Source organism: Rhineura floridana, chromosome 14 (genome assembly GCF_030035675.1).
Source record: "Rhineura floridana isolate rRhiFlo1 chromosome 14, rRhiFlo1.hap2, whole genome shotgun sequence".
In the NCBI taxonomy this organism is placed as follows: domain Eukaryota; kingdom Metazoa; phylum Chordata; class Lepidosauria; order Squamata; family Rhineuridae; genus Rhineura; species Rhineura floridana.
In genome coordinates this window covers 1110145-1137515 of record NC_084493.1, presented here as the reverse complement: position 1 = coordinate 1137515, position 27371 = coordinate 1110145, and the positions used below count along the sequence as shown (strand labels likewise).

Below are 27371 nucleotides of genomic sequence, written 5' to 3'. Positions count from 1 at the left end.
TTACAAAATGATACTTTAATATGTATTTACAGAGCAGCCTGCAATGGTTGATTTAACTATCCTAGGTAGGACTGTAGATTTCCCTACAAATTCTTAATAATCGAGGTTGTAAGAGCTCACATTCTTTTTTTCGTCTCTCTTTTCAGTGATCAGACATCACAGAACAGGTAGGTTTGTAATATGCAATGTGTCAACTTCAATAAAAGTAGTGGGTTTTATCATGGATTTTTTATAATGAAAATGCACAAATGCTTTAGAAAGGTATTCTAAAAAGATGCTGTACAGTTTTTCCTTCAAGTCACAGAGAAATGTCCATCCATTATTTTATTCAGGGTGGGGGAGGGGTCTACTATATTTACTTGTCAACTGCAGAAAATAATACAAAATCTCTCCTCTCTCTCTCTGCACCCACATTCCACTGAGGCAGGTACAGTTGTGCTCCTGTCACAGGTGCCATTAACATGCTGCTCTCATCCTACTTCTAAGCTGATGCTTCTATCAAGCTGAAGAAGCAGAGCATCGGGAGGAGGTGTCCCTACACAGTCTCTTGAGCTGTCTCCTGTCCATAAGTGTGCTCCAAAAGAGTGTGCATGGGATGCCTCCTCCGCCTCCTCCTGGAGACCATGGGAAAAAAGTGCTGTAGGATCATCATCATAACCATCATCAGTAGGAACAATAAGGGAGTAATTCTTCACTATTATTAGGTTATCGTTTACTTAAACAGAAATTAAAAACATTTAAGAGGGAAATTTCAAACTTAAATTTTTAAAAATCAAATGTATCTATACACCTGTCTTTAGCCAAACAGGAAGGGGGTGGTTACAATGGTCACTTCTCTGCAAACACACACACTTCTGATATATATATATATGTATGTATGTAGATATATATATATATGAGAATCAATCATTATGTACATTTTATTTCAATAAAGACATTAAGACAGTGTAAAGATGTCCAGATGCCCTAAGGATAAATACAATTCAGAGATTCTCATTAAAATGAATTTGTAGCATTTTCCTGCAAGCAAAATACCTTTCTTTAGATACAAAGCAGTCATCATTCTGGATAGCAATTGCTTTTCTTTCTTTTTTACCCCCAGAAAATCCACCATAATTTTGTTTCAAATGAATAATGATTTTCCACAAAGCAGGCTTGCTCTACATGCTAACTTTTTTTAACAGTTCAGTGACACAATGTGCTAGCTACATATACAACAGATAATATAGTAAGAAAACACTCAACCTGATGAAAAGTTAAAATCTTCATTAATACATTGGAAAAAGTTGACATAACTCATGCCTTTTAAAATCAAAAAATACAAAAATTAAATGTTTTCCTAAAAAGATTTTCCTTATTTTAAGGACTCATTTGAAAATGAAGCTGCGTGTAATTTGTACAATAAAATTGTACAAGTAAACAGGTAATATACATAAAAAATTAATTGACATACTTCTCAATTATCAGTTGTCCACCTTTAATTTCCAATACTGTACTTTCTTTAACAAGCATACAAAATATCAAACTTCTCTTTAGAAAAAGTGCCATTCTGCAACATCCTTTACACAAAAACAGCCCGAGCCTGTGGCATGTTAATGCAGTTTAGAGGCAAAACTTACTAACTTTTACAAATTTCCCTTCCATAAAAAGCCTCCTAAAAAGGAGATTACACTCCATTAAAAAAATATCAGCCTCTTGTACAAGCTGCATTAGAGAACCAAGGCTTGAAAACCATTTCCATATAGCATAGAAAACCACTCTGATAGCATATCAGCTGCACTGGTGGCAACGGCGTGTTCTAGACCGCAGGGGTATGCATAGTTACTGTGGGGGCACCATCACTGCTACACAAGAAGCTTAGAACTGATTGTAACAAACTGCATAGCAGAGGGACCAACTCACGCAAGACAGCTTCAGATACTGAAGTCCTCTCCACAATACTTCATTCTAGAGGACACTGAAGGCAGCAGTAACTGAATTGCATTTAGACTAAGCAAGCTCTGCTCAGGGACTCATATTATGCACAGTAGACTCTGAGGTATTGATCCTTGTCCATTAGCTGCGTGCACCACCGTAAGAGATCATCTGTCCAGAGTACATGCCATCACAATGGTTTAAATATTCTGAATATTAGTAATTCTTATATTTCTTCGTATCTAGCCAGTCTCTTGATTTTTTGAAAAGATTTCCACTACAGTAGAATATTACAGAAACAAAAAATATATATTTAAACGTAGATTTCTAAATGAAACTTACATGGAATAAAACTAGGTAATATTTTTAAACAAATATACAGTATGCAGGCAGTCAAAGCAGGAAAATGGCCATTCAATCGTATAATAAAAAACTAATAAAACTTGGCTATTCCCAGAAAAACTATGAAGCCGCCTCAACTAAAAGGAATGCATAATGAAATTCTAAAATCTAATACAGGTCAAAAATGTAAAAAGGTTATAAACCTTAACAGGAAAAAAAACATTTACTGGCCATTCCTGTTGAAATGAGAATCTTAAAAATAACACAAAGTGGCAACGAACCCACTTAGAGAGAGCACCAAACAGAGAGAAAAGAGGAGTCCGTTTTCAATCTCTGTTATTTCATAAAATCCTGTGTTTTTATAGGTCAAACTGCTGGTGGCAGAAACAGAATTCTTTAAAAACGGCAGATGTCCTGTACATAAAAAAAAACTGGAGTTGCACTAGTTCTAAAGACTCTTCCGTCCTACCCTCCCCCTCCTGTGTTGCACTGCATGGATTCCGTTTGGCGAATATTATATTAAAGTTCTTCTGCAACCCTCAATTATTGTTGGGCACCAGAGATAAGAAAAGCGAGATAGGGTACAAAAATGCAAAAATTTCAACAGTAATGGCAATGTTTTTGTTTTAGTCCAAAAAGAAAAAAAAAAGGGTCCTGCATTTTCTTCTTCAGCTATCTGACAAGGGGTTGCTGTTTAGTCAGGGGGTAACAAGTCGTGCAAGCGAAATCTGTCTCTGATGTGAGGTCGAACATCTTCATTCTAAACAGGGGAAACAAAGCAAAAGCAACAGCTTCTGTCTTTCTCATGTAACAATAAGCTCTGTTTGTCATAGCTTTTGTAAGAAGAACCTGCAAACCTGACGCTCTCTGCTCCAGAGGAAGAAATGATGGAGGCAACAGAAATTCTGCATGGATTTTCCAAGATTCCCTGTAGCGTGCTTTTATTCAACATTAGGCCTAACAATTTCTATGCACAATTTCCAAGTGCACCTTCTTGCACGCACTAAACATATTCCCGTGTAAAATCCAGGGAATGATCTGGATCGTGTTCATCTCCACCCCTGTCACACAGGCTCAAAGCAGCTCCGCTGCTCCCTGTGATCCCCTGAGAAGAGCCCTCTTGCTTGGCCCGAATGTGTGCAACCTGCAGCTTTTGGGCCAAACTGGAACCTGTACTGGGCCAAATTAGGCCCATAGGCCAGAGGTTTCTCACCCCCTGCAATACCTTCTGTTTCCCCAAAACTATGCCCACCTGCCCCCACAACACCACATGTGGCATTGGTTGAAGAGTAGGTGAAAAAGGAGCTGCCAAAGCACCACTGGGAGCCTGAACATGTGCTCCTGATGGTGCATTGGCCAGGGAGGATTGCTGTTACTCCAGTCGGCTGGTGGGTGGTTAGGACAAGCCAGATGGGATCAGCTGCAGTACAGAGTTCCCAATCCCAGCAGAAAGCGGAGCCTGAAGTGAAGGCCTATCAGCTGATAGATTCTGACTCAAGCTCCATGGAACTGGTTGTGCTATGGGGTGTCCCATGGGGAACTCCACAGCCCGCTGTTCCTTGGAGGGGCTTGTAAAGAGGTAAGAGCTCCTTCCTCTTTGCAAACAGCACTGCTCAGTGCTCTGAAATGCCAACGACCAGCTGACTGGTGATGCTTCAAGGCACCACGCAGAGCTCTTTGCCAGGTCCGTGTGGCACTCTGAAAGTCCCACAATCATAGGGCAGCCCGGCCCACCTGTCAGATTTAGTCTGTGAGGGGTAGGGGAGATCCAGATACTTCAAGGAAAGAGAAGTGCATAAAGCAGGACTAGTCAACATGGTGCCCTTCAGATTTTTGGACTACAACTCCCTTCATCCTCTGCCACTGGCCATGTTGGCTAGGGCTGATGGGAGTTGTAGTCCAAAACATCTGCAAAGCTGCCTAATGGCTAGCCCTGCGTTAAAGGGTGGCGATCCAAAGTCTTCTAGGGAAGGATTTTTTTTGGGGGGGGGGGTCAACATCACTGTCCCAAATTGTACCCAGAAAGAGGGTCATTACAGTTGTAATACTATGAAGATCTAAGAGGGAAAATTAGATCAAAAGGTTAATCACTGAAATACATACCAGCTCTACGAGTTTCTCCAGAAAAGGAATCAATTTTAGGAGTTCATTGTCGTTTTTATCCATGAACCAGCTCTCTATAGGAATTCCATTTGAAAGCTACAAGAAAAACAAAAAACCAGACGCAAGTTAAATTTATTTATTTATCTCAGTTTATAAATCCACCCCTCAACATAACATTAAAACAAGTCGACGCCAATAGTTTTAACCATTAACAGAATTTCTGAAGAGAGTTCAGCCAAGAGTAATACCTTGAAACCCAGTGGGTTTAGTTTTCATCAACCTGCCCAGAAGCCCCTAGTGTGAAAAGCCACAGGGCAGGGAGACCAGCTGGAAGCTTCAGCGCATATGTACATCTTGTAACCATAATCAAGTTAGTGCAAGTTTTGCTTCGTCAACAGATCACATCAAAACTTTAGTTTCCTCTCCATCCTAGAGATTTCATGTTTGGCTAATCCAGACAGGAGCAGAACTCTTAACTTGACCAAAACTAATATAGGATAAAGACAACATAGCAAATATAGCAGTATCGTAATTCTGATTCAACTACACAGTTTTAGATAAGCACATTTTTAGTAGTTATGAAATATCTCAGTGGCAAACTACTCTATCCTTCACACTGTAAAGAACTGCTTGTGCTCTGCAGTGAATATTGCAGCGAATTAGGTGCTAGGCCCACTCTCCCAATTCATAGACTTCTTTCTATTTGTTAAGACTACAGATGAACTTGTGTCAGCATTTTTGTTTTGTAATTTCTGTATGATTAGAAAGAGCCAACTGCAGAAAACACTCACCTGATAGGCAAAGGCTTGTGGTGAGTTGTCAATAATGATAGTTTTTGAGAGATCTCTACCAAGGATATTTAAATCCTTTATGTAGTTTCCTTGTACACACACACAATGCTCACGGAAAAGTCGATGCCTGTAGTTAGTTAAGAAGAGCACATGAAGATTATTTTGAGAAAAATGCACACAATGAAGCAGGTGCTTTTTAAAAGATTTCCTCTATTTTGATGGACACAGTTTAAAAAATATTTTAATTAAGCAGCTGTCTTTGGGGGGGTGCCACCATGCTAAATATTCAAAATATAACAAACTGTTTCATTTTTTCTTCTGAAAAATGAGATTTAGATACTTTGTAGTACAATATTAAATCCAGTTTATTTATTTATTTACCCAGGAAAACTCAGGTCAGATGCAGTATCGGGGCTTCATAACAACAACAACAACAACACAATTATAATACAAAAACCCAAGCAAAGCCAAACAAGAATGCATCTTCTTAATGCAGTTATAATGGTAACTTGACTAGGAGATGGAGCCCTGTGCTGTTATTATGGAAGAAAGTGAGGCAACAGCAAAGTATTTGTATCACAGATTCTATATCATTTAGAGAGAACTCAAAGATAACCAAGCTCCGAAAGTCACCTTGCAAGCTCAAATCTACCCAGAGAATTCCGTTGCTGTTTCTAAGTTGTTGTAGATTTCAACTTTTTGTATGGTTTTAATTTTTACTATAAACTGCGCAGAGAACTTCTGCTATTGGGCAGTATGTAAATATCGTAAATAAATAAAATGGGGTGGGAGCTACAACAAAGCATTGCAGTGTAACCTTACACCTTAAATGGAGGGCTCCTGTTCAGGGTTCCAACCAGCCAGACATGTCTTCCTCCAGAATACTATTAGCTATTAGGAGCTCAAGCAGGCAAATTCTCTCCCCACCCTATTTTCTTCTTTCTTTCCCAATATTCAATATTCTGTGGCTCTTGGAGGCCACTGAGCATGCTCAGTAAACCATTAGGATGGGAGGGTTGTGGGGCTGCCCACTTTTGCTTTTTAAAAATGTTTTGTACTTCTGCATACCTCGGGGTTCACCCAAGCGTGCCGATACCTCCCTCTTGTTTCTCAGTAGCCCCTCCTGTCTGCACTCAGCCACATGAGTTGACTATTAGAGGGAACAAGTGGGACCTGCAACAAAATGTTGCGTTATTAACATGAGGGCTTCTCTTCAAACTTCCAGCCAGCCAATCAGCCACATATTTCTCCAGGACTAGCTGTTGGGGACTCAAGCAAGTCAATTCAGCCCCCTATTGCCATCCCACCCCCAAATCTGGCATCCTGTTTTCCTTTACCAAATGACACTTCCTCAAGTATGTAGGAATGGCTACCTTATGTGCAGGTGGCCCCATTTTGCTCCCAAACTGATAGGCATTAGACCAGGGTGGGGAACCTGTGGCCCTCTCACTGATGTTGGACTCCAAGTCCCATCAGCCCCAGCCAGCATGGCCAATAGTCAAGGATGACAGGAGCTGTTGTCCAACAACACCTGGAGGACCACGGGTTTCCCATCCCTGCACTAGACCCTATGCTATTATACATATTAATATAATGATAATCATTGCCTCTAATAGCAAACTCAATGTGGTTGAGTGATGATTGAACTGGAGCCAAAATGGGGCCACCAACACTAAGAGGGGCGTTTTAAAGTGCTCAGTGAACCCCGAGGTATAAAGAAATACAAAACTTTTTAAAACGAATAAAAGGTGACGAAACTGCCAGAACACAGACCAGTGAGGACTGAGCATGGCCACCAGGAGCCATGGAATGCGGAGTGTCATTTGGGGAAGAAAAACAAAAAACATGAGAGAACGAACTGGTCTGCTTGAGCCCTTTATGACTTTGGGGAAGGTATGACTGGCAGGCTGGAACCCTGAACGTAAGCGCTCACTAGAGACCGAGGAGACACTGCAATATCTGGTTGCAGGTAACACTTGTAGTTGTACTGCTGGTGAAAATATGTGATTCAGTTAAACATTTCACACATCCATGTTCAACAGTTCCAAGGTTTCAAGACAGTTATTGTCAGCTTTTTATAGCCTCCACATGTGGCATCAGAAAATATGTGTTTTCAGAATGCTATTATATTGAAACAGAATCAAACTATATATTATAATGGTGCATGCTGCAATTCTGATTAAAGTAAAAAAATACCTAGTGCTTTGTGGTCAAACTTACCTCACCAGTTGCTTTTTAGGGTCTAGTATGTTCAGCAGTTTGTCTGCATACACCTTCTTTGAAGCAGTAAAAAGAATGATCTGCAAATAAAGGGAGGAGACTGTTATCTGCCCTGCTGCTGAAGGTGAAGGTAATCACACAAGGCAAGAGGTCATCTTACCTCATAGATTTGGGACATACGTTCCAAAAATTCTCTGAAGAATGGTCTTAATCGCACATAAACCTAGAACAAAAAGAAAAGGCAATTAAAAAATACGTAGTATACCAAGAAGACGCTTTCCTTCAAACAGCAGGGATTTCTGAAACTACAGATGGCAGGTAGTGTTCATTAAAGCATCAATTATTAACACAGCAGTAAGAATTTGTGCTACAATATTTATGATTTTAGTAATTGAAGAAGAAATAATAATACTGGATATTTGTAAAATTCTTGTTACTGTTTACTTGTATAACTGGAAATACAAAACAACAACAGCCCACCCAATAATTTGCAGTAATGGCAAGTGTACTAGGCAATGCCTTATTTTTATTTATAATATTTATAAACCGCCAACTCATAAAAAAGGCGGTGTACAGTAAAATCATTAAAGAATCATAAAAGTTTAAATCTTAAAATTATAGAATCATAAAATACAGACCCAATGATCAACACTCAAGTCAAACAAATTCTCTAAAAACACTTAGTGAAACAAATACGTTTTCTGCAGGCAAAGAAATATAAGGATTGCAGGTGTCTGTGTGATTTCAACAAGAACTTCCAGATTACTGGTGCTGCTATGCGAAAGATCTTTGCATAGAAACAAAACAAATATGAGATAACTGGGAAATCAGGAGGGCTTCTCCAGATGATCGCAGTGATCTGGCCAGTTTATAAAGGACAAGGCAGCTCTTCAGGTAACCTGGTCCCAGGCCATTTAGGCCTTTATACACGAATACCTTGAACCTAGCTTGGTAATATACTGGCAGCCAGTGAAGAGATTTCAGCACTGGTGTAACACGCCCATGGAGAGCTGTTCCAGACAAAAGCTGGGTGGCAGCATTCTGCACTAGCTGCAATTTCCAAACCAGCCTCAAGAGCAGCCCCACATAGAGTGCATTGTAATAGTCTGGTCTAGAGGTTATCAAGACACGTATCACTGTGGCCAAACTATCTCTGATGAGTAACAGCTGTAGTTGGTGTACCATCTGAAGTTGGGAAAAAAGCACTCTTAGCCACTGAGGACACTTGTGCCTCCAGCGAGAGCGATGGACCTAAGAGTACTCCCAAGCCATTTACTTGCTCCTTCAGGAAGAGTCCAACCTCAACAAGGGCAGGCAACCTGAACATTTCCTGAACTGGATAACTGCTCACCCACAGGGCTTCAGCCTTACCAGGATTCAGCTTCAGTTTATTGGCCCTCACCCAGCCCATCACCAGCTCTAGACAATGGTCCAGGACTTGCTCAGCCTCACCTGATTCAGATGTTATACAGCAGTAGAGCTGAATGTCTTCAGCACACTGGAGACACCTTGCTCCAAATCTCCTAATGACCACTCCCAACAGCTTCAAGTGGATGTTAAAAAGCACTGGTGACAAGATGGTAGCCTGAGGGACCCCATATTATAAATGTGAGGAAGCTGACAGATAATCACCCAAAGCACTCTCTGAACGGTCCTGCAAGTAGGAATGGAACCACTGAAGTAAAGTGCCATCAATTCCCATCCCACAGAGCCAGTCCAAGAGGTTGATGGTACTGAATGTCACTCTTCCATTTACCTCCCAATAAAGGTCATCCATCAGGGTGACTAAAGCCAATTTGGTCCTGAAACCAGACCTGAATCTAGACTGAAGTGGGTCAAGATAATTGGTATTTTCCCAGAATGTCTGTGTGATGTTCCTATATATTAGTGTATATATGGTAAGTGCTGGTTGTTTAGAGTATACATGGTAAGTAGTGAAAGAGGAGGGGGAGTGAATGGGCAATAGAATGCTTGATGATTGGCTGAATGTTTAAAATGGCTGTTAGTATAAATGAAAGGATGACAGGTAAATCTGGGGAATGTGAGGTGGTGAATTGTGGAATCTGGGGGGAGAAGAGAAAGAGTGGATTGCTTGGTGGGGTTTAGAGAGTTGTTTACCAGGAGGGAGGTGGAGTTCGGATTAGCATTGAGTAAAACCATATGCTTATGTGCCTTAAGAAGAAATCTGGTTAATCTTGTTAGCTTTGTTATCTGTAATAAATACTTAATTTGGTTTACCAAAGGCCTGATCCTTGGCTGGGGTTTCACAGACCAGAAGGGAGGGTAAGGTAATGACCAAGGCTGAAGGGGAACTGTAACAAATGGTGGCAGCGGTGAAGAGAATAACAATACCAGTATTCAGAGTCTCTGGGAATACTAGTATTGGGACGTTACTGGTGGTTGCCTAGCAGGGAGATCTGTTGAGATCTGTGCTAGAGCGGGGAGAGAAATCATAAGAGAGAGCGGTCCGGACTGGTGGAGTCCCTGGTGGTGCCTAGAGACAGGCAGTAACCACGAGCAGGTAGGAACCTGACAGGGAGAGCCAGGGAAGGATGCCGCACAGTCTGCAGCTATGTTACCAATACTCTTTCAGTCACCTTGCCCGGAAGATGACTATTAGCAACTGGCTGGTAATTGTCCAGTACAGTTTGATCTCCTTCTTGTTAAGAGACATTTACTACTGTCTGAGGCCACACAGTCAAACCTCCCTGGCTAGCTTTAATCAGGCAAGGGTTAAGAGTGCTCTGACTGACCAACCTGTTGGGGTTCCATCAGAGATACAGCACAGGTAAGCAACAGGGATAGGTACCATATACCATGCTCATCTAAGCAGGCGGGGGATGAAACTGAGTAATGAGAATGGTCTGAGCACCTGTAGTGGGCCACACTGAAGGCCTGTGAGGTCTGGAAGTGGCCCATGGGGCCCAGGATGCCCTCATATGAATTAAAGAGAAGTCTTATTTGTTGATCAACAATTAGGTATGAAATCGACATCTCTTCACCAAGACCTTTGCAGTGTCAATCCATGGTATTTGTACCCAAGTGCATCCTGGATACTGGTTTCTACCCAAAGGAACAGACAATGCAATATGTGGCTGCAAAGTGGGGCAACTAAGCTCATTTCCCTTTACCCAATGTAAGGTTTTGCTATAGCTGGTGACGCTCACAATCAATAATTTAAGGCAAACTACCAATATGCCTTCCATATTCATACTTCAGCCTAAAGAAAAACCACAAATGCTAAAGAAGCGAGCAAGGCATTAATGAAAACTTTAATTCTAAACCAACAGCTGTTATATGTTTAGGATACTTAATATCTTTCAGTGCCCTACTGGCTCTACAATTCTTGTTTCCCTTCACAACCACCCTGAGAGGCAAATGAGATGGACCACTATTTGCCAAAGACTACCCAGTGCATTTCATGACAGAGAGTTTAAATCAAATACTTCTGTCTTGGCTCAGTGGAGTCAATGCTGGCCCTTGCAATCAGCAGAATATTGTTAAGGGGGGGACAGTAACTGCAAGAGAAATTGTATTGTCTCAGTCACACTTACCACAGTTTAGCAACCAATTACAAACTTCCCTCTTATTATTATTTATTATTAATTACACCAAAGCCTCCAGGTAACTTACAGTACATAACACAACCTGAAAAATAAGTGCAGCATAACCAAGTATTTAACTAGTCAACAAGCTATCGACAGAATCCCCTCTTCAAGCACAAAAACAACTCCTATTAAAAAAAAAAGTCAAACTACCCTAGCAGATAACATTAAGAGCATCGACTGATAAAAAGACATTTAAAAGCCTGAGAGGGAAGCATGGCCTTTGCCTGGTGCCAAAAAGGTTGTAAGGTAGGTACCAGGTAAGTCTCTTCAGGGACAGCATTCCAAGAACGGGGGCCATCACCGCCAAATACGCACTTTCTCTCTTGTTGCCACCATCTTAATTTCAGCAGGAGATGGCTCTTTGGAGGAGGACCTTTGTGGATGACCAAATGGCCCTGGTAGGCTCATGCGTGGCTGCAGTAGCAGATCCCATCCCAGCACATTTTATCATCATTGCTAATGTTTGTACCAAAGTAGTTCAACACAAACGAGGAAGCAAATAGAGCGGATTCTGGTCCACAAAAAAATGTGTCTGTCACGAGGCTCTCGGTTGTTTTTTGCCGTTTGGGGGGTTTGACTGAATGATGATTTTTTCAGGGACTAACAAAAATATGGTGAAGCTGACACTTCAGACATCCTTGCCATTTTCACCCTTTTAACATTTACTTGTCAGAAGAAGAAAAAAGAAAGTTTAAATGATACCCTGGAGAAAACAGGATGTGTGTGCCAAAGGCCTGAAACTCAGCTGGGCCTGTATCAAGACAGATGAAATGACACTCACGTGGAATAGAAGGAAGCTGTTTCTGTTATAGCCTCAGATGGCCATGACTGCTATTTTAAGCACACAGACTTAGACATTGGCTCCGCTCAGAGCAACAAAATCTAATTCAAGTGTGAGCATTTGGCTTCAGATCCAAAATGCTTATGGGCAGGACTGGGTCTGGAACATTCACAGCCACAGTTCTTAACCTGCTTACTCTAGAGGAACTTTTAATGAGACTGACAGCACAATCCTATACATGTCTACTCAGAAATAAGCCCCGCTGTGTTCAATGGGGCTTACTCCCAGGTAAGTGGATACAGGATTATAGCAGGTTAAAGGATCAGAGGTCATTAAACTCTTCGCTAAACGTCTTGAGTTTCCAAAAGTCGGTTTTATGGTGCCAGCCCTGTACTAAGCAGACACCAAGAGAGCAGAAGGGCAGCCAACAAATGAAGAAGATACTTCAGGCAAGTTTGGGGACTTGTCAAATGCAAATTCTATACTGAATTCCCCAATGAATTAAATGTGTCCTAGATCAATGAACTCCACATCACATGAGCAGTATTTTAATAAAGAAACCTCATTGTTTGCTCTTCAACTGTTCTCAGTAAGACGTACCATTGGCGAGAGAGTCACAAAACACCCCAGTCACAGATGCTTTTACTATCCAAAACAGTCTACTGTTACTTCCTAACTTATCCAATCTAAGAGGAAACTGAACACTACCGTGACTAAATAGGATTTCTTTTACGGGGTAGGGAGGGGGAAGACCACATGGTAAGTGTCAGAATTTTGGATGATTTTTAAGAAAACAAAAAGACAAAAGACAAATTTTAAAATTAGGGTAAAATACCTGGACAAGTGTCCGTTTAAGGTGCCTGTGATGTCATTCTCCAAAGACACTACAGAGGGGTCCAATATCGTGCAAGCTACATGGAGGGAAGCTGTTGCTACTCCCAGGTAACATCACACAATAGGGACCTGAGAACAACAGCCGGGGGTCAGTGCAGCATCTTTTGACAGTTGCTGGAACACGCCTCCTCCTTCCTCTGTCCTCCGCCGACAGAATTGCTGAACGCACAGTAGATGGAAGCTAACAACATGTTGTGAAGCACAACTAACAGCTAGCAACCTGGCAGTCTCCATCAACCAAAGCAACTCTTGCCACACAAGCAGCACCTAAGAATGAAGAGATGGATCTGCAAAAGTTATTCCCCAGGTCTGTATTTTTGAGTCTCTTCTCAACAGTGCGTTTAACTAGTCATGGGTCGTTTTTTTCTCATACAAGGTAGAAGAGTAACTCTGTGGCAAGGTCTTCTTTGGTAAAATTATAACCATTTGAGCTTCCAGAACGCCTGCCTCCCCTGCTGGCAAGGAAAAAAGCTGCTAGTTAGAAATACAGCTAAGAGGAACCCTTCTGGCTTGCTCTTGGTTGAGATATTCACAAATGAATGACACTGCAAGTGTCGAAGGAAGAAGCAGTGTGCCTCAATACACCTAATATCTGATGACTCGCCTGACAAAATTTCAAAGAATGTAATCAATACTATTCAATTGCCAATGTTTGAGGAGGGCAATAAGATACCATGTGCATGACAAGTGTTTGACCATTTAATTTATATGAGCAGGTTTATACTTCACCAGGATGTGGTTTTGATTACCTGGTAAATGACATCTTGGAAAAGGACTGGAAATGTGAGTGCAGCATCTTCCAACTCATTTAGACTACAGTGGACTAGTGTTTCATCCTAGAATTAAGAAAATGAGAAGACTTAGCAGAGAAGGAGAAATAATGTATTCTCCAAAATGAAGTCCTCCTGCCTGCAATTTGTACAGCAAAGAAATAAATAACTTTCCTATAAAAAATAGCACATGCCAATATATATTTTCCTTACCAAGTCTAGAACTAAAGAGAACTCTGGTGTGCTTCTCGTTTTCAACGGAAGAGCAGGCTTCCGGTTAAGTTGTTCTTCTGTTAGCGGTGGAACGTGTTTGATGAAGTAGTACCTAGAAGAAAGACAACCAAAATATGGTTTGATAATTTATTACAACTACTGCTTTACAGTGCAACTGTTGGGGACAGTTACTTCGGCATGCTAACATAAAGCACCAGGGTGGTAAGAAGTTGTCTTAAGCAATCGCGGTCTTCACTGGATGTAAGATGTAAATGTATGCACAACACATTTGGGAAGCCCTGGAAAACTTTCCTGTATGAATCAAAAGGATGGTGTGGTATGTGCGTGGGGAGGGTTTCTAATTTTGGGGGACTGAGTGAGGATGTTTTGAGAGAAAACCTGTTTACTTGCACTTCTAAGTACTGTTGATTTTTATCTGCTGGTCTTTGTAGTTTTTATGTATGTAAGTGCGAGCTTATGTATTGTAGAGTGGAGTGCACCTGTTTAGAGTTCTAGACAGCTGGCCCAGCCCTCTTCCGAGATACTCCTTTTTACTGCCCTCTCTCCCATCCCCCAAAACATCCACTATTCTGTGACCAGCAAGCATGCTTTCCTTGCTGGGCTGTTTGAAATGTTTTTTAAATGCCTCCATAGTTTTTCCCCACTTCGTTGTTTCTCAGTAGCCATTATTTGGGTACTGTTGGGGCTTGCCAGCTAAGTTTGCTATTACAGGGAGTAATACATACACACACACACATACATACATATAGTATTCTTCCTAAACGTTGTAAAAATCAATGTTGCTGAAGGGCAGAATAAAAAGGCTTCAAATAAATAAATGCTGACTTTACTGCTATGGCTCTCCAACTGCGGCTTGCAGAACTGTGCAGCATTACGCTCAAAATAAATGTTAAATACTGCAGCCTTCAACACTGACTCACCACTAACAAAGCAAACTCAGAAAGCAGAGTTTTTTTGTTTTTAAAAATGGCATATATGAAATTGCAAAGTGAATTCAAATATGAACACATACGGATCAAAAACTTCCCAGTCTTCTTCATAGGTGGCTTCTGCATGAGCTGACGAGTAACCACTGTCTGGAGATACTGGTGCTAATAAAACACAAAAGCTCCTCATTAGTTCTTTTGAAGAAAGGAATGCTCCTGTTAGCAGCAGAATGGAAAATTTATTAATTAAAAAAAATATCCCACCTTTTCACTTTACAAATTTTACGGAATCTCACTGAAATGGTCCTTATTCTACATATGAAAGTATCACCTCTAACTTTTATAAATGTTCTAAAGTCTTAAATGCTATCTTTCAAGAGTCGGCTTTAATTTCATATACATGTTGGAATAGAGAAAAGTTACTGGCATGGTGAAAATAATATATACAGACAAACATAACAGGGGGAAAAAACACTATTAATTTCTTAGGCTATGTTCCTATCAGCTAAAAGTTACTTCCTTGGCCTTTTTTTTTTTTTAAAGTGACACAAGGCAATTATTCCATTGCCTTGCTATTAATTCATGCTCAGCTACAGTAGATTTGCATCCTATTCAAAATTGCAGAGTATTGTTCAACAGGTGTACAGCCTGACTGAGAATAAGTCCAGATAAAAGCTCCTGCAGTTTAGGGCTATAGAACACCAGAAGCATCCCAAGGAAGGGAAGTTTAGCATACAACACCCCCCCCCAAAGCTCACCCCATCTTAATCATGGAAAGCCAGTCATGCAGACTACATGGCCACATTGGTCACAGAGGAGCATCCTATGCCTCTGGGCAATGCAGTTCAGAAGAGTGAAGGAACATATGTTTACCCCCAAAGTTAGAGCCATGTGCTTAGAAATAAAAAACAAAAAACACCAAATTATGCCTGGCCCTTACCAGTGAGAGGAGGCAGGTCACGATCAGTCACATCCTCTACTTCCTCCAAGCCATTGTTGACCGTTGATCTGACCTGCACTGCTTGGTAGGATGCTCCATTGGCTGAAGCTGCAGTGCTAGTGATAATCTCATCCACCTGTTCCATATCCAGCTGCTTCACTATTTCCTCGGCTTCAACCGCTTGCCCTGGAGAGTCTGAGCCGGCTGTCCCTGAAACGATGTTTTAGGTTCATAGGTTGCTATTGCATTTAGGTGAGAATTAACATTCCCTACTGCGTTTTTAGATCTTTTTTGTTTTTAATAAAGAATTATTCTTTTTTTTAAAAAGAATAAGGAAAATAATGATAACGTATCAATCTTGATTATCCCACAGTGCAGGACATGGAAAATGGGCTCAAGCTGCAGGAAGCCAGATTTCAACCGAACATCAGGAAAAACTTCCTAACTGTTAGAGTGGCACAACAATGGAACCCATGAACTAGGGAGGTGGTGGGCTCTCCAACACTGGAGGCATTCAAGAGGCAGCTGGAGAGCCGCTTGTCAGGGATGCTTTAAGGTGGATTCCTGCATTGAGCAAGGGGTTGGACTCAGTCACCTTATAGGCCCCTTCAACTCTAGTATTCTATGATTCTATGATTTTTAGGCACACATAACACGTTAAACAAAGGTTCGCATAGTACTTGCCATTTTTACTTGCTGGTGAGAAAAAATTGAACACAGGAGAAAATATGGTCCCCAGTAAAGTAGTCCGTGGAGGGCTGCCGGTCGTGGGATTATCTTCCAATTTTCCATTTTGCCTAACGTGCTGGTTTGTCATTTCATAATTGCCAGCTTCTAGAACACAAAGAAAACATTTGTACTACATACTACTCTAGCATTGTGTCAAATGTCATTTTTACTGCATAGGTTGGAATGCCAAAGTTATGCAATATCTTCAAACACCGGCCCAGGACATTTTGCTGCCTGAGGCAGACTGTGTATTCCCCCCCCCCAGTACACTTTCTACATACAGAAGCTAACTGGCAGTTGAATCCACATGACATACAGAGCTTTATCTTCCAACACCCTGCTGTCTCTCCTCACCCCCAAACATCTATTGCCTGAGGCAGCTGCCTCACTCAGCCTAATGGTAGGGCCGGCCCTGTAAGATGTTAGTCTGAATATTTATGGGCAGTACAGGCAAATGCATATGTCCTGACACAATGGACTAGCTTTGATATAATGCTACAATATGGCTTGGCATTATGTACATGAGCCTTGGCCATGAGGAAATCAGACGCTTTCGCTTCCATTTTCAATTAACAGCAGTTTAGTGTTACATCTGAACCCTAAACTACGGTTAATCTTAACTGAAACATAAACCACAGTCTCAATCATTGGCTTTTTTCTGAAAACTGTAGTTAAGACTAACTACAGTTTGAGTTCAGACCTAACCCTTAATTATTGTTAGTTAACAATGTAAGTGAAAACTTTCAATTTCCTCCTCACAGCCATACTTGAGGGGAAGAGAGAGGAGGGGGGAGCTGACGAGCCCAAGCTTATTCATGCAATGATAAACCCAAGTTTAACACTATACACAAACATAGTTAATATGTATAGATAGCAAGAATAGTATTCTGTTGCTTACCAAGATGCTACTAGACAATATTCTAAATCCACACAAGCACATGCTTAGTTCAACAAATACTTATTTCAGGAGTTTAAACTTCTTAAAACCGGAAGAAGAAGCACTGGGTTTGTTTCACAGTAAAAGAGCAACAATACTAGAACAACCACAGAAAATGGTAAAAGCTGGTGCTATCAAGGCTGGTGAGATTATGATCCTGTGGCCACCAGTCTCCAAGGCAGTAAAGCAGGAAGCATCACAATTGGCCACCTCTGACTCTGCCAAATCCCTATTAAGGATACAATTATTTGCCCACAACTATTAACATACAGTGGCAGCTTAATCTATCTGGAAGATCAGAGATGTCTTAAAAAATACTATTTCCTTTTTTTTTTAAGTGACCAATTAGTGTAAAATAAAAATGCCATCAGGCATGTTAAGAATGGCTGCTCCCTAATGCACACAATACAGCCCATTTTCATGAAGGAGGAGGGTTATCCTACTAATTCTGCTTTGGAAATGCTGTAGCTATGCATTTGCAAGCCAAGCAAGAATGCTCAGTTCCACTGCCAGAATACGACTGGCCAGTACAACATAGACTGGGGCAGCCAATGTGGTGCCCTCCAGATGTTTTTGGACTCCAACTCTGATCAGGCCCAGCCAACATGTACAATGCTCAGGGATGATGGAAGCTATAGTCCAGCCTTTCCCAACCAGTGTGCCTCCAGTTGTTGTTGGACCACAACTCCCATCTTTCCTGACCATTGGCAATGCTGTCTGAAGCTGATGGGAGTTGTGGTCCAACAACATCTGGAGGCACACTGGTTGAAAAAGGCTGCTATCGTCCAATAACATCTGGAGGGCACCACATTAAAAAAATAATACTTGTGGTCTAGAAAAGGGAAAGTTGGCGTGGATATGCAACACTACATTTCAAATCCTAGCTCAGTCACCCATTCAATGTGTGGCCTCGGGCAAAACACTCTTTTAGCCTTAGGCATAGGTTTGGATTCTACAGTAACTGGTCGAAGTTCATGGAAGGATGGTTTTGTGTTCCCTCCTACCTCCAGCAGACCCCTGTGCCCCCTAAAATCTTCTCTGGAGAGTTAAGGGTGTTCCTGAACAATACAGAATGCTGTCAAGGCAGCTGCTGAGGGAAGGAGAAACCATCCAATATCAGACTTGGATCCTAACATGTTAACTTTTGGAAATTCTCAGCCCCCATCAGCCCCTCCCCATTGCACATTGTTCAAGATGGCCCCCTCCAAGACTCTGGAGAGGCTTTGGCGGGGAGGAGGAGGGGATGACAAACTTTTCTTCTGTGCATTGTCTTAAAGCTAACTTGTCTTAGGGTCCAAACCTTTATGGCCTAATGACAGATGGCTACTATAAGCATCAAGGAAAAACACCACAAAGCATTTTACACAATAAAGGCATTAGGTTTACTTGTATAACAAAAGTTATCTGGGTTGTTCACTTTTGTTATTGGGCCGCATATAAATATTGAAGAAAACATAAATAAATGCAGGACAACATAACAAAGTACACTCCAGGCCCTGTAGGTTCAATCCTTCTCTTGCATGAAACTAGGGCCAAATGTCTTAGTTACGTCAGTGATGCAGAAAGACCAAAGGCCTCATATGAGTCACTGGAGTGGAATATTCACAAACCTCCATTCACTTGACTTTTCCGCCTAACTCGAGAGATCTGTTTGTTAGGCTTTTCTCCTGTTCGAGGAGTTGATGTAATCAGGTTGTCATCAATATCACGTTCAATTCTACTCCTCTTTGCAGGATGTTCCCTTTCATCCTTAAAAAAATAAAGCATAAACCAATTACAACCTGACATTTATTTCGGTTACCAGCAAATTTTCTATGTCCAATTTTTAACTAATCCTCACTTTTATGATCATGGTGGAGGAATTGTCAGCATCTACTTCATTTTTTATTTTCACACATTTCATAAAGTTCAGTTCTGAGAAAATATGTAATAAAAGGCTGAAATAAAGGGGTCCCTCAAGTGAAAGCATCATAGCCTCCAAAATGGGATTGGGTGATTCAAGTTGGAATCCAAGTCCAAGCTTGGGTTTTTTTTTTTTTTTTAAAGTCTGGTCCTTATACAGATTTACAGAAAAACAAAATTATAAAAATTTTAAGCTACCGGGGGGAAGCAAAGAAGGCTCAAATTCTTTTCATTTAAACTCTCGGGATGATATTCAGTGCTAGCCTACTCAGAGTAGACTTAGTGAAGTTAACAGGCATGACTAACAGGTTCCTTAATTTTAATGGGTCTGCTCAGAGTATGTGAATACAACCCTGGTATTCCAAGATTATATTACCCTGGATGAGAACTGGTTGCTCTTTTACCTATATTTGTGGTACAAACTGAAATTTTTCAAACAGCTTAAAATGTTGCCTTGAAAGCTCTCCCAAAAATCACTGTTTGAAGCCCTGTGGAAAGTTAGAAACACATGGTTCTATTAAAGCGTAATCTACAGAATGTCATGCATTCTTGTGGAAAATAAGATCAGGTGAATCAGGGTAACAAGGGTGGATCAGGAACTCTCTCTCTCTCTCAGCCCAATTGAAGACTTTTCCATTGCCATCAGACTGAAAGATGGAAATTTCCAAGTAAGTCTTCCAGTTTGATCAGTGAGAAGAGGACACTCAGAATCGCCTTTCCAGCAACAATACTGATCATACAGAATAAGATTATGGGTGTTATCAGTATCACAGTGGTTTTACTTCTTCTGACCCTCATGCAGACCCTAGTGGATCTTTAAGATTTATTCTGCAAGGTCCTTTCTGAATGATTTTATGCTGACTATATGTTTAGAACCAATGTGTTTTAAAACTTTTATTGTGATTTTAAATCTCATTTATGTAAAAAGTTTCTGGAGGACTCTATCCTAAAAGGAAGCTGATAAATACTCCAAAAAGAAAACAAATATATAAATAAAGGTTAACATGATCAAAATATTCAAAGAAGCGGCTCAGCACTTACCTTTGGGGTGCTACCTTTAATAAACTTTTTGATTGACGATAATAAGCCAGTTTCATTTTTCTGAGGTTTTCCTCCCCCAACAGGTAAGCTCTCTTCTACGTCTGAGTATTTCCTCTTTACTCTCAGCGCACGCTGGGTGTGATTTTGATTTGACTGCTGAGAAGCTTTCCGCGTTCTCAGCCTCATTTTTGTTGGTATCACATGTAAAACTGTAAGAGAAGAACAGGAAAATCACTAAAGCCCCAGAAGTACTAATCCTCTATAGCACTTACGAGAATTAACCCAAAGCAGGGGGAACTATGCTGTTGTTTTTTTAAACTCAGTATGTATCTTATTTAAAATAAATAAATGAAATGTTACCTACACACAATTGGCTTCTACGTCTCTGAAAAGCTGAGCCTAGCATGAAAAATTATGCCATCCCTGGTTAAGAACATATGTTTGATTCTCCACGGCTATCAGATTGAAGAACAAGATCAAAACATAATGACTGGCAGGGTCAGATACATATCTCATTATTCAGGTGAGCCATATTTCCAAAGGAGACAGCAGCACATGTTCAGAATACACAGCATTTTTATCCTGAACCCAGACATCCATCTCACTAGACTTTTCATGGATGCTGCCCTGGAAAAGGTCTTACAGCAAGAAAGAACAGCCAATCAGAGCTGTGGGAGAAATCTAAAATGTCCCAGGCTATGGTCTGAAGGCACATGAGGCCACTCCCTGCTGAAGCTAAGCAGGGTCAGGTCTGGTCAGTGCCTGAATGAGAGACTGCCTGGGAGCCATATGTAAGCCAAGAAAGGCGGGGTATAAATGTAATAAATAAATAATAAATAAATAAATAAAATGTGCCTTCTGCAATCCTACTCCCATGGAAGAAAACCTTGACCTGTTACCTGGATACTTCAGGCATAGGGCAATCTTGGTTCCTATTCCAATTTCATCCCAGAGACCAGCACAGCTAATGCTTGTACAAAACCCACAGAAGAAGTAAAAATCTCATATCCCCAGGGCAATGCCAAGGTGGCCAGTGGGGAAAATGAGGCAGGCTCCCTGCGGCAGCTTTTCTGCCCTGTGCTGGAGGCCCTGCAGGAGTTGCCATCATTGCTTTTCAGTCTCACTGGCTCTTCTGCATGAAAAGTCCAGCATGACCAAGCCATGGAAGTAGGCAACTGTTATATAACTTGACACAACTGCTGCGAATCAAAAATTATTTGAGGCTAACAAGCAACACACATTTACATACTTTAGTATCCATATTGACAAGTCTCATCCAGCCCAGCACAGCACAAAGAACAGAATGATTTGTTAATTTGCTGCATTCTCACTGTGCAAAATAAGATGTACAAAGCAATGTCCTAATCACATTCTAATTGGACGCTGCTATCTTTTCGGCACCAGGTGAAGACCTTCTTATATTCCCAGGCATTTTAATGCGTATTATTATATGTATTGTTGTATTTTGCTACTGTTTGATTATTTTTGTTTACCTTTGTTGGTTTGATTCTATTGTTTTATTGTATTTATATATTCCTGATTGCTTTATTTTATGTATACTGCCCAGAGAGCCCTTGGGCTTAGGGCGGTATATAAATAAAATAAAATAAATAAATAAATAAATTTATGTCTGAGAGGGTAAAAGGAAGATGTTATTCTGCACATCCATATTTGCAAAAGGGTAATTCAGTGACCGGCACCTGGATACACACCACATCAATTTCCAGCCCTCCTACATACTTCCTGCTTGGCTAGGGCAAGTCACAACCTGTCACATCCTTTGCTTACCATCTGGGGAAAAAGTATGTTTGTGTGGCCCACTAGAGGGAGGGAGAGAGGAAGTGAACTTTCACTAATGTTGGTAAACTGCTAAGAAACAACAATGATGAAGCAGATAAGGCACCTAACTCAGGCAAAGTTAACAAACCATGAAAACATTACACCATGTAACCAATATACTTAGGTGCATGGGTTTCAATTTGTCAGGTTTGTGTCAAATTCTAAATTTATAAAACACAAGACTATTCTGTGAAGAGATTTTCTGTAATTATAAAATCCTTAACTAGGTATAAGATTAATAAAACTGCTATCATCTGTAAACAAAGATGTGAAATCTTAATATAACATGAAGCTGTAGCTTTGCCCAAATTTTCACTTTCCATCTGAAGTAGCTGAGATAAGAAGCATGTAGATTCATGCTGTTCTTTAATTTTAATCCAATTTAGAAGACGCTGTAGGAGTGTCATCAAATGACAAAATGTGCCTCAGTAACTTTTGTTAGGAAATTATTAACAGGGCACAAGCCAAACAAAGTTAAGCCTCTTAGGCTGCAGTCTAATACATGTCTACTCAGAAGTAAGCTCCACTGGGTTCAATGAGACTTGCTTCCAGGTAAGTGTATATTGGATTGCAGCCTTAATGTCCCATTGATTTCAACAGGAAAAAGTTCTCTGAAACAATTTCATTGAAATTAATGAGACTTCCAAGTGCTTAACCTTGAGTGGATTATATCCTTAGGTCCCTCCTCCTTTTTTTATTGGGAAAAAAACTGAGGGAACTAAAAGGTGTGAAGGGGAGCACTGCACCTATTTGCAGAAAGGGGTAGGAGGTAGGCTTGAAATGCGTTTGCAGAGTCAATGTTTCTGAATGGAAGATCAGGCAGCTATACTGAGAAGTGAGCATGTTATCCTTTCAGCTGCAGTTTATTCAACTGGGCTGAAAGCTAGTGCCAGAGAGTCTTTGGCTTACTTCACATCCTGGCTATCAAACCTCAGTTATAAATATCCATAATGGTCTTAGCAACAGTTACCTACAATCCTCTTGATGACAGAAGTTTGTTTTCCCATTACTTGATGCAGCCAGAACACAGCACTATCTCCACTTGTGTTGTACTCAAATAAAACACACAAGAGTAAGCATAATGTAATCACTGGAGCTAAAGGCACTGGGGAAGAGCCATCATAGCTCAGTGGCAGAGCATCTGCCTTGCATGCAGAAGGACAGGTTCAATCCCCAATGACATCTCCAGATAGGGCTTGGAGAGACTCCTGCCTGAAACTCTGGGGAGCCGCTGCTGCCAGTCAGTGTAGACAATACTGAGCTAGATGGACCAATGGGTCAGTATAAGGCAGCTTCCTATGTACTCAAATTCAGATGTTTAGTGGCAGCCCATTTTGTTGAGAGCTATCGGTTTCTCACAGAACCTCTGTGCCTTTAACAGGTGCATAACAGGCAGAAACTCCACAGGTGAAGCATTCCCTTCACAGTAATGCATATATTGTGAAAGTTGAAAGGCTGATAAGTGTCCTTCCAACTATAAACACAAGACGAAGAGAAACTGCCTGACCTAAGAAGTTACACAGTGCTCTCTTCCTATATTAAAACACAGTAGTGCAGTGGATTCCAGGTTCTGACAGATCTAAGCTGTTATTAGATAAGAGGCTTCCTTTTGACCTGCTAAAAGCTGGGAGCAGCACTGACAGAGGGCATTGCTACCTGTACAACTCTAAGAAAGGCTAGAGATACAGAAAATAGTGACGACAGATGATAGTAAAGAAAGCTGCACAGGGGTGGGAAAATGTGGAAAATATTTTTCCATATTACAAAGGATGTAGAGAAGTATTCTTTGTGACTGTTAAATACAATTCCCTTCCTATAAAGAGTCTCAGGCTTTTCAGAAGTATATCCTTTTCAGCAGATTACAGAATTAATCGGACCTAAAGCAGCACGAATATCTTTTCTAACACCTCCTTCCATAACATTCAGAGAAATGCCTCTTCTTTAACAGCAGATATATTTGTTACTAGCGCCTTGCAGTCCTGGGAGGCCAATCACTCAGCGGGAGTTCGGAAGTTGTGTTGTAATTGGCAGCTGTTGCTGCCTGTCATTCTAAAACTGTATATTTTAGCCCACCAGGCTTAGATATGTGGAGGCTGGAACTGGGGAGGAGGCAATGCTTCTATGAATATGGCAAGTCATTCAAACTTGGGCCCTAGAACATGGCATTAGATGAATTCTGGCAGATTCTAGCGATACATGAGAAGCAGAATAGTGTTAAATTGCCTGCTTCCCTCAAGTAATGGTTAAGAACTTGGGTTTGAGTTGAAGAGGCAAATACAGCCCCAACAGGAGCTCCACCTAGCCTGTCTATGATACAACAAAAATGTGGTAGGGCTTCTGCTTAAGGTGGAAGAGCTACATCTCCAACCTATCACCACCCATGCTTTCACAATGTGGAAGCAAATAACAACTGTCTCTCTGCCATTTCAAGCTTAAGTCCAGATATCGCACCATGACACTGATCTACCTGAAAAAGAATAGGCCTTCAAGCATTAATCAATTTAACTGAATATTCATCACCTAATAATTGGGGGGGATTTTAAATTGTGAGATGAAGACAGAACAACCCTTTAAAAAAACCCATTTTGACTCTTTTTATTGTAAAAGAGCATGATGGGATATAAAATACAATATTTCTTTCCAGCTTTTCTTTACATTCTAATTTATCCACATTTCCTTCAAAATCCTCAAAAAAGCCATTTGTAATACCCAAATTTAGTAGATTTATACTTTTTACTGACATCAAGGTGATCAGACAATTAAAAAAAACTTTGGACATTGCAAGTGTGATTTGACAGAAAAGGAAATGTTGTTATGAAACCACAGAGGCTGAGGTAAGTTTTACAGTACTCATCCTCTTGTACACTGCATCTCACCAGATCCCCCACCCCACCAATAATTTTAGGATGCTGCCTGACAATTCACAAAACTATTCTAAATTACAGTGGAATCCTACGCAGAAGTGTGTCCTCTTAAGCACAGTGAACTTCTGGGTAGACATGCACAGGACTGCACTGTTAGCGGCTTATAACTAGTGGTTTCAGCAGAACAGTTCCTGTTGGGATTTTGGAATGAAACAGCAGCTCCTGGAAACATTAAGCTCTCTGGATTTATAATTCATAGCACTGGACATGCAGAAGCCTATTTTTGGATGCAAATTTCCTCGTTTCAAAGCTGGTGCAGTATAGTCAGATGGCTAAAAGCTTCCTGAATTTGCCCTTTAGGCTCTTCACGGGAAGTCATGACCCCAAATAATAATTTTATTGGCACTTTTATCTGCTCACCTCAGGCATGTTTGTAACTGTTAAACCAAACAAAGTGGTGGTAAATAATTATAAGTTCTAGAAAACATTTAATTGACTTGATTTTTGTGGTTCCTAGGCAACTTTTTCTTACACCATGAGTTTTATCAGTGAGTAATTATTTTTGCCTACAATTTAACACCAAGTAATTACTAACAGTTCAGAGGGAGGCAATGGTAAACCACCTCAATACTGCTTACCATGAAAACCCTATTCATAGGGTCGCTAGAAGTCAGGATCGACTTGAAGGCAGTCCATTTACATTTCCAATTTATTTAATTATTTCCAATTACTAACAGTAAGCACTTTCTGGGTCCTGAAGTGATTCAAAAAGCAGTAACCAAAGCCAAGCCAAACCGCTCCCCCCAAATCTAGTTTTCAAAGTCACATAAATTATTTTTACGATAGACTTATGCTTGCATGGTGCTAAAGTCACTTCATCTGTCTAGAGGGTATGAGATCTGCTCATTTTGCAAAGAAATCAAATTACTGCCACAGACTGCGTCTTTTACAAAAAAAACTAGGAGGCAGAAAGTCAAGTTTGACTGACCCAGAAAAGAGCTCAGTAAGTGGGACCTGCAACACATTGCTGGAATGTCCCCTATTGTGCAAAGGATTAGCCACCTCCATGGCCCACTTTTGCCTCAAATGCTGCCCACAACTGACAAGCAGCCCCAAATGTTGCCTGTGAGACAATGCAGCTCCAGGACTGGAAAAAAGGCTACCTAATGTGGTGGCCTCCAGATGTTGTTTAACTCAGAGCTACAGCCAGCATGGATAATGGTCAGGGATGAAGGGAGTCATAGCCCAGCAGTAACTGGAGGGCATCACATTGGCTATCCCTCAACAATGTGTGAGGTCAAACAGATCCCACCACTTGCCTAATTAATAAATTAATTTAAAATATTTCTAACTGTCACTTCAACAGAGCTTAAAGGCTGATTTCAACCAGCTAAAATACAAACAGCCCTCCAAAGGCCCTTGACTGAGAGTTGCCATTAAGTCTGTCGAACTGCTAAGGTGGGGGTGTAGGATTCTTGCAAACATCTGCAATTGAAACTGGAGCAAAAATGACGCCAAAAGCAGGGTTAGTATTTGCTCAACAAGAACTCTGCAAATACCTTAAAAAACAGTTTTGCTGGGTCACAATGAAGATTCAGAGGGGAAACAGGGGGGTTAAAAATTTGGGTTTTATGTACCTGTGAGAGTTAATGACCTCTAAAACAGTTTGTAGTGATATTAAGCGAAGCGAGTAATTTGTTTAGTATGAAAATAGACAAAATATTGCATTTTCACCCTTCATGTCTCTCTCTCTCATAAGAAATGGAAATAGCAGTTTCTGGTCTAAACATCTATAGACATAAGTAGTATCTATTTTGGGGCACACTCTAGACTTGATTTTTGCCACTGGATTGGGGGATGGTGATCTGGGAGTGAGGGATTTTACATCTATTCCTTTGTCATGGACAGATCACCGCCTCTTGAGGTTTAGACTCACAATGTTTTCTTCCCTCTGCAAGGGGGGAGGACCAATTAAGATGGTCCGCCCCGGAGACTAATGAATCCTGAGGGTTTTCAGAAGGCTTTGGGGAGTTTTCCGGCTGATAAAACTGACGCTCCTGTCGAAACCCTGGTCAATCTGTGGAATACAGAAATGACCTGGGCAGCTGACACGATCGCCCCAGTGCGCCCTCTCCTTTGCAGAGCTCAAGTGGCTCCGTGGTTTACCCCGGAGCTAAGAGTGATGAAGCAAGAAAGGAGACGTCTTGAGTGCAAATGGAGACGAACTCCCGACGGATGTAATCTTGCACTTCTGAGGGCCTCTACCAAGCTCTATGTGAAAGCAGTGAGGGCAGCGAAGAAGCAGTACTTTGCTGCCTCCATTCAGTCATCTTCTAACCACCCAGCGGAACTTTATAAAGTTGTTCGGGGACTTTTACACTCTGGTCCTCAGAACGCAATAATACCATCAATAGCCCGCTGTAATGAGTTTGCGAGACATTTCCAAGATAAGATCACGAACATCCGCCGGGACCTTGACTCCAATATTGTAACAGTTGAACCTAATGAGGTGTCCAGAGCACAGTCTTGTCCTGTT

The 27371-nt window shown here is 41.0% G+C and overlaps 1 protein-coding gene across 1 annotated transcript in view; it reads right to left on the bottom strand.

Moving 5' to 3' along the window:
* CTDSPL2 (CTD small phosphatase like 2) overlaps positions 1-27371 on the bottom strand; it is a 42523-nt gene continuing 15152 nt past the window's right edge. The window contains exons 2-13 of the mRNA XM_061595674.1: positions 20133-20341; positions 18800-18938; positions 16208-16357; positions 15524-15733; positions 14670-14748; positions 13637-13748; positions 13403-13489; positions 7531-7593; positions 7371-7450; positions 5151-5277; positions 4360-4455; positions 1-3016 (exon numbers count right to left, since the gene is read on the bottom strand). Of these exons, the coding sequence (XP_061451658.1) occupies positions 2951-3016; positions 4360-4455; positions 5151-5277; positions 7371-7450; positions 7531-7593; positions 13403-13489; positions 13637-13748; positions 14670-14748; positions 15524-15733; positions 16208-16357; positions 18800-18938; positions 20133-20318 (1395 nt within the window). The 5' untranslated portion in view covers positions 20319-20341 and the 3' untranslated portion in view covers positions 1-2950. The remainder of the gene's footprint in view (positions 3017-4359; positions 4456-5150; positions 5278-7370; positions 7451-7530; positions 7594-13402; positions 13490-13636; positions 13749-14669; positions 14749-15523; positions 15734-16207; positions 16358-18799; positions 18939-20132; positions 20342-27371) is intronic.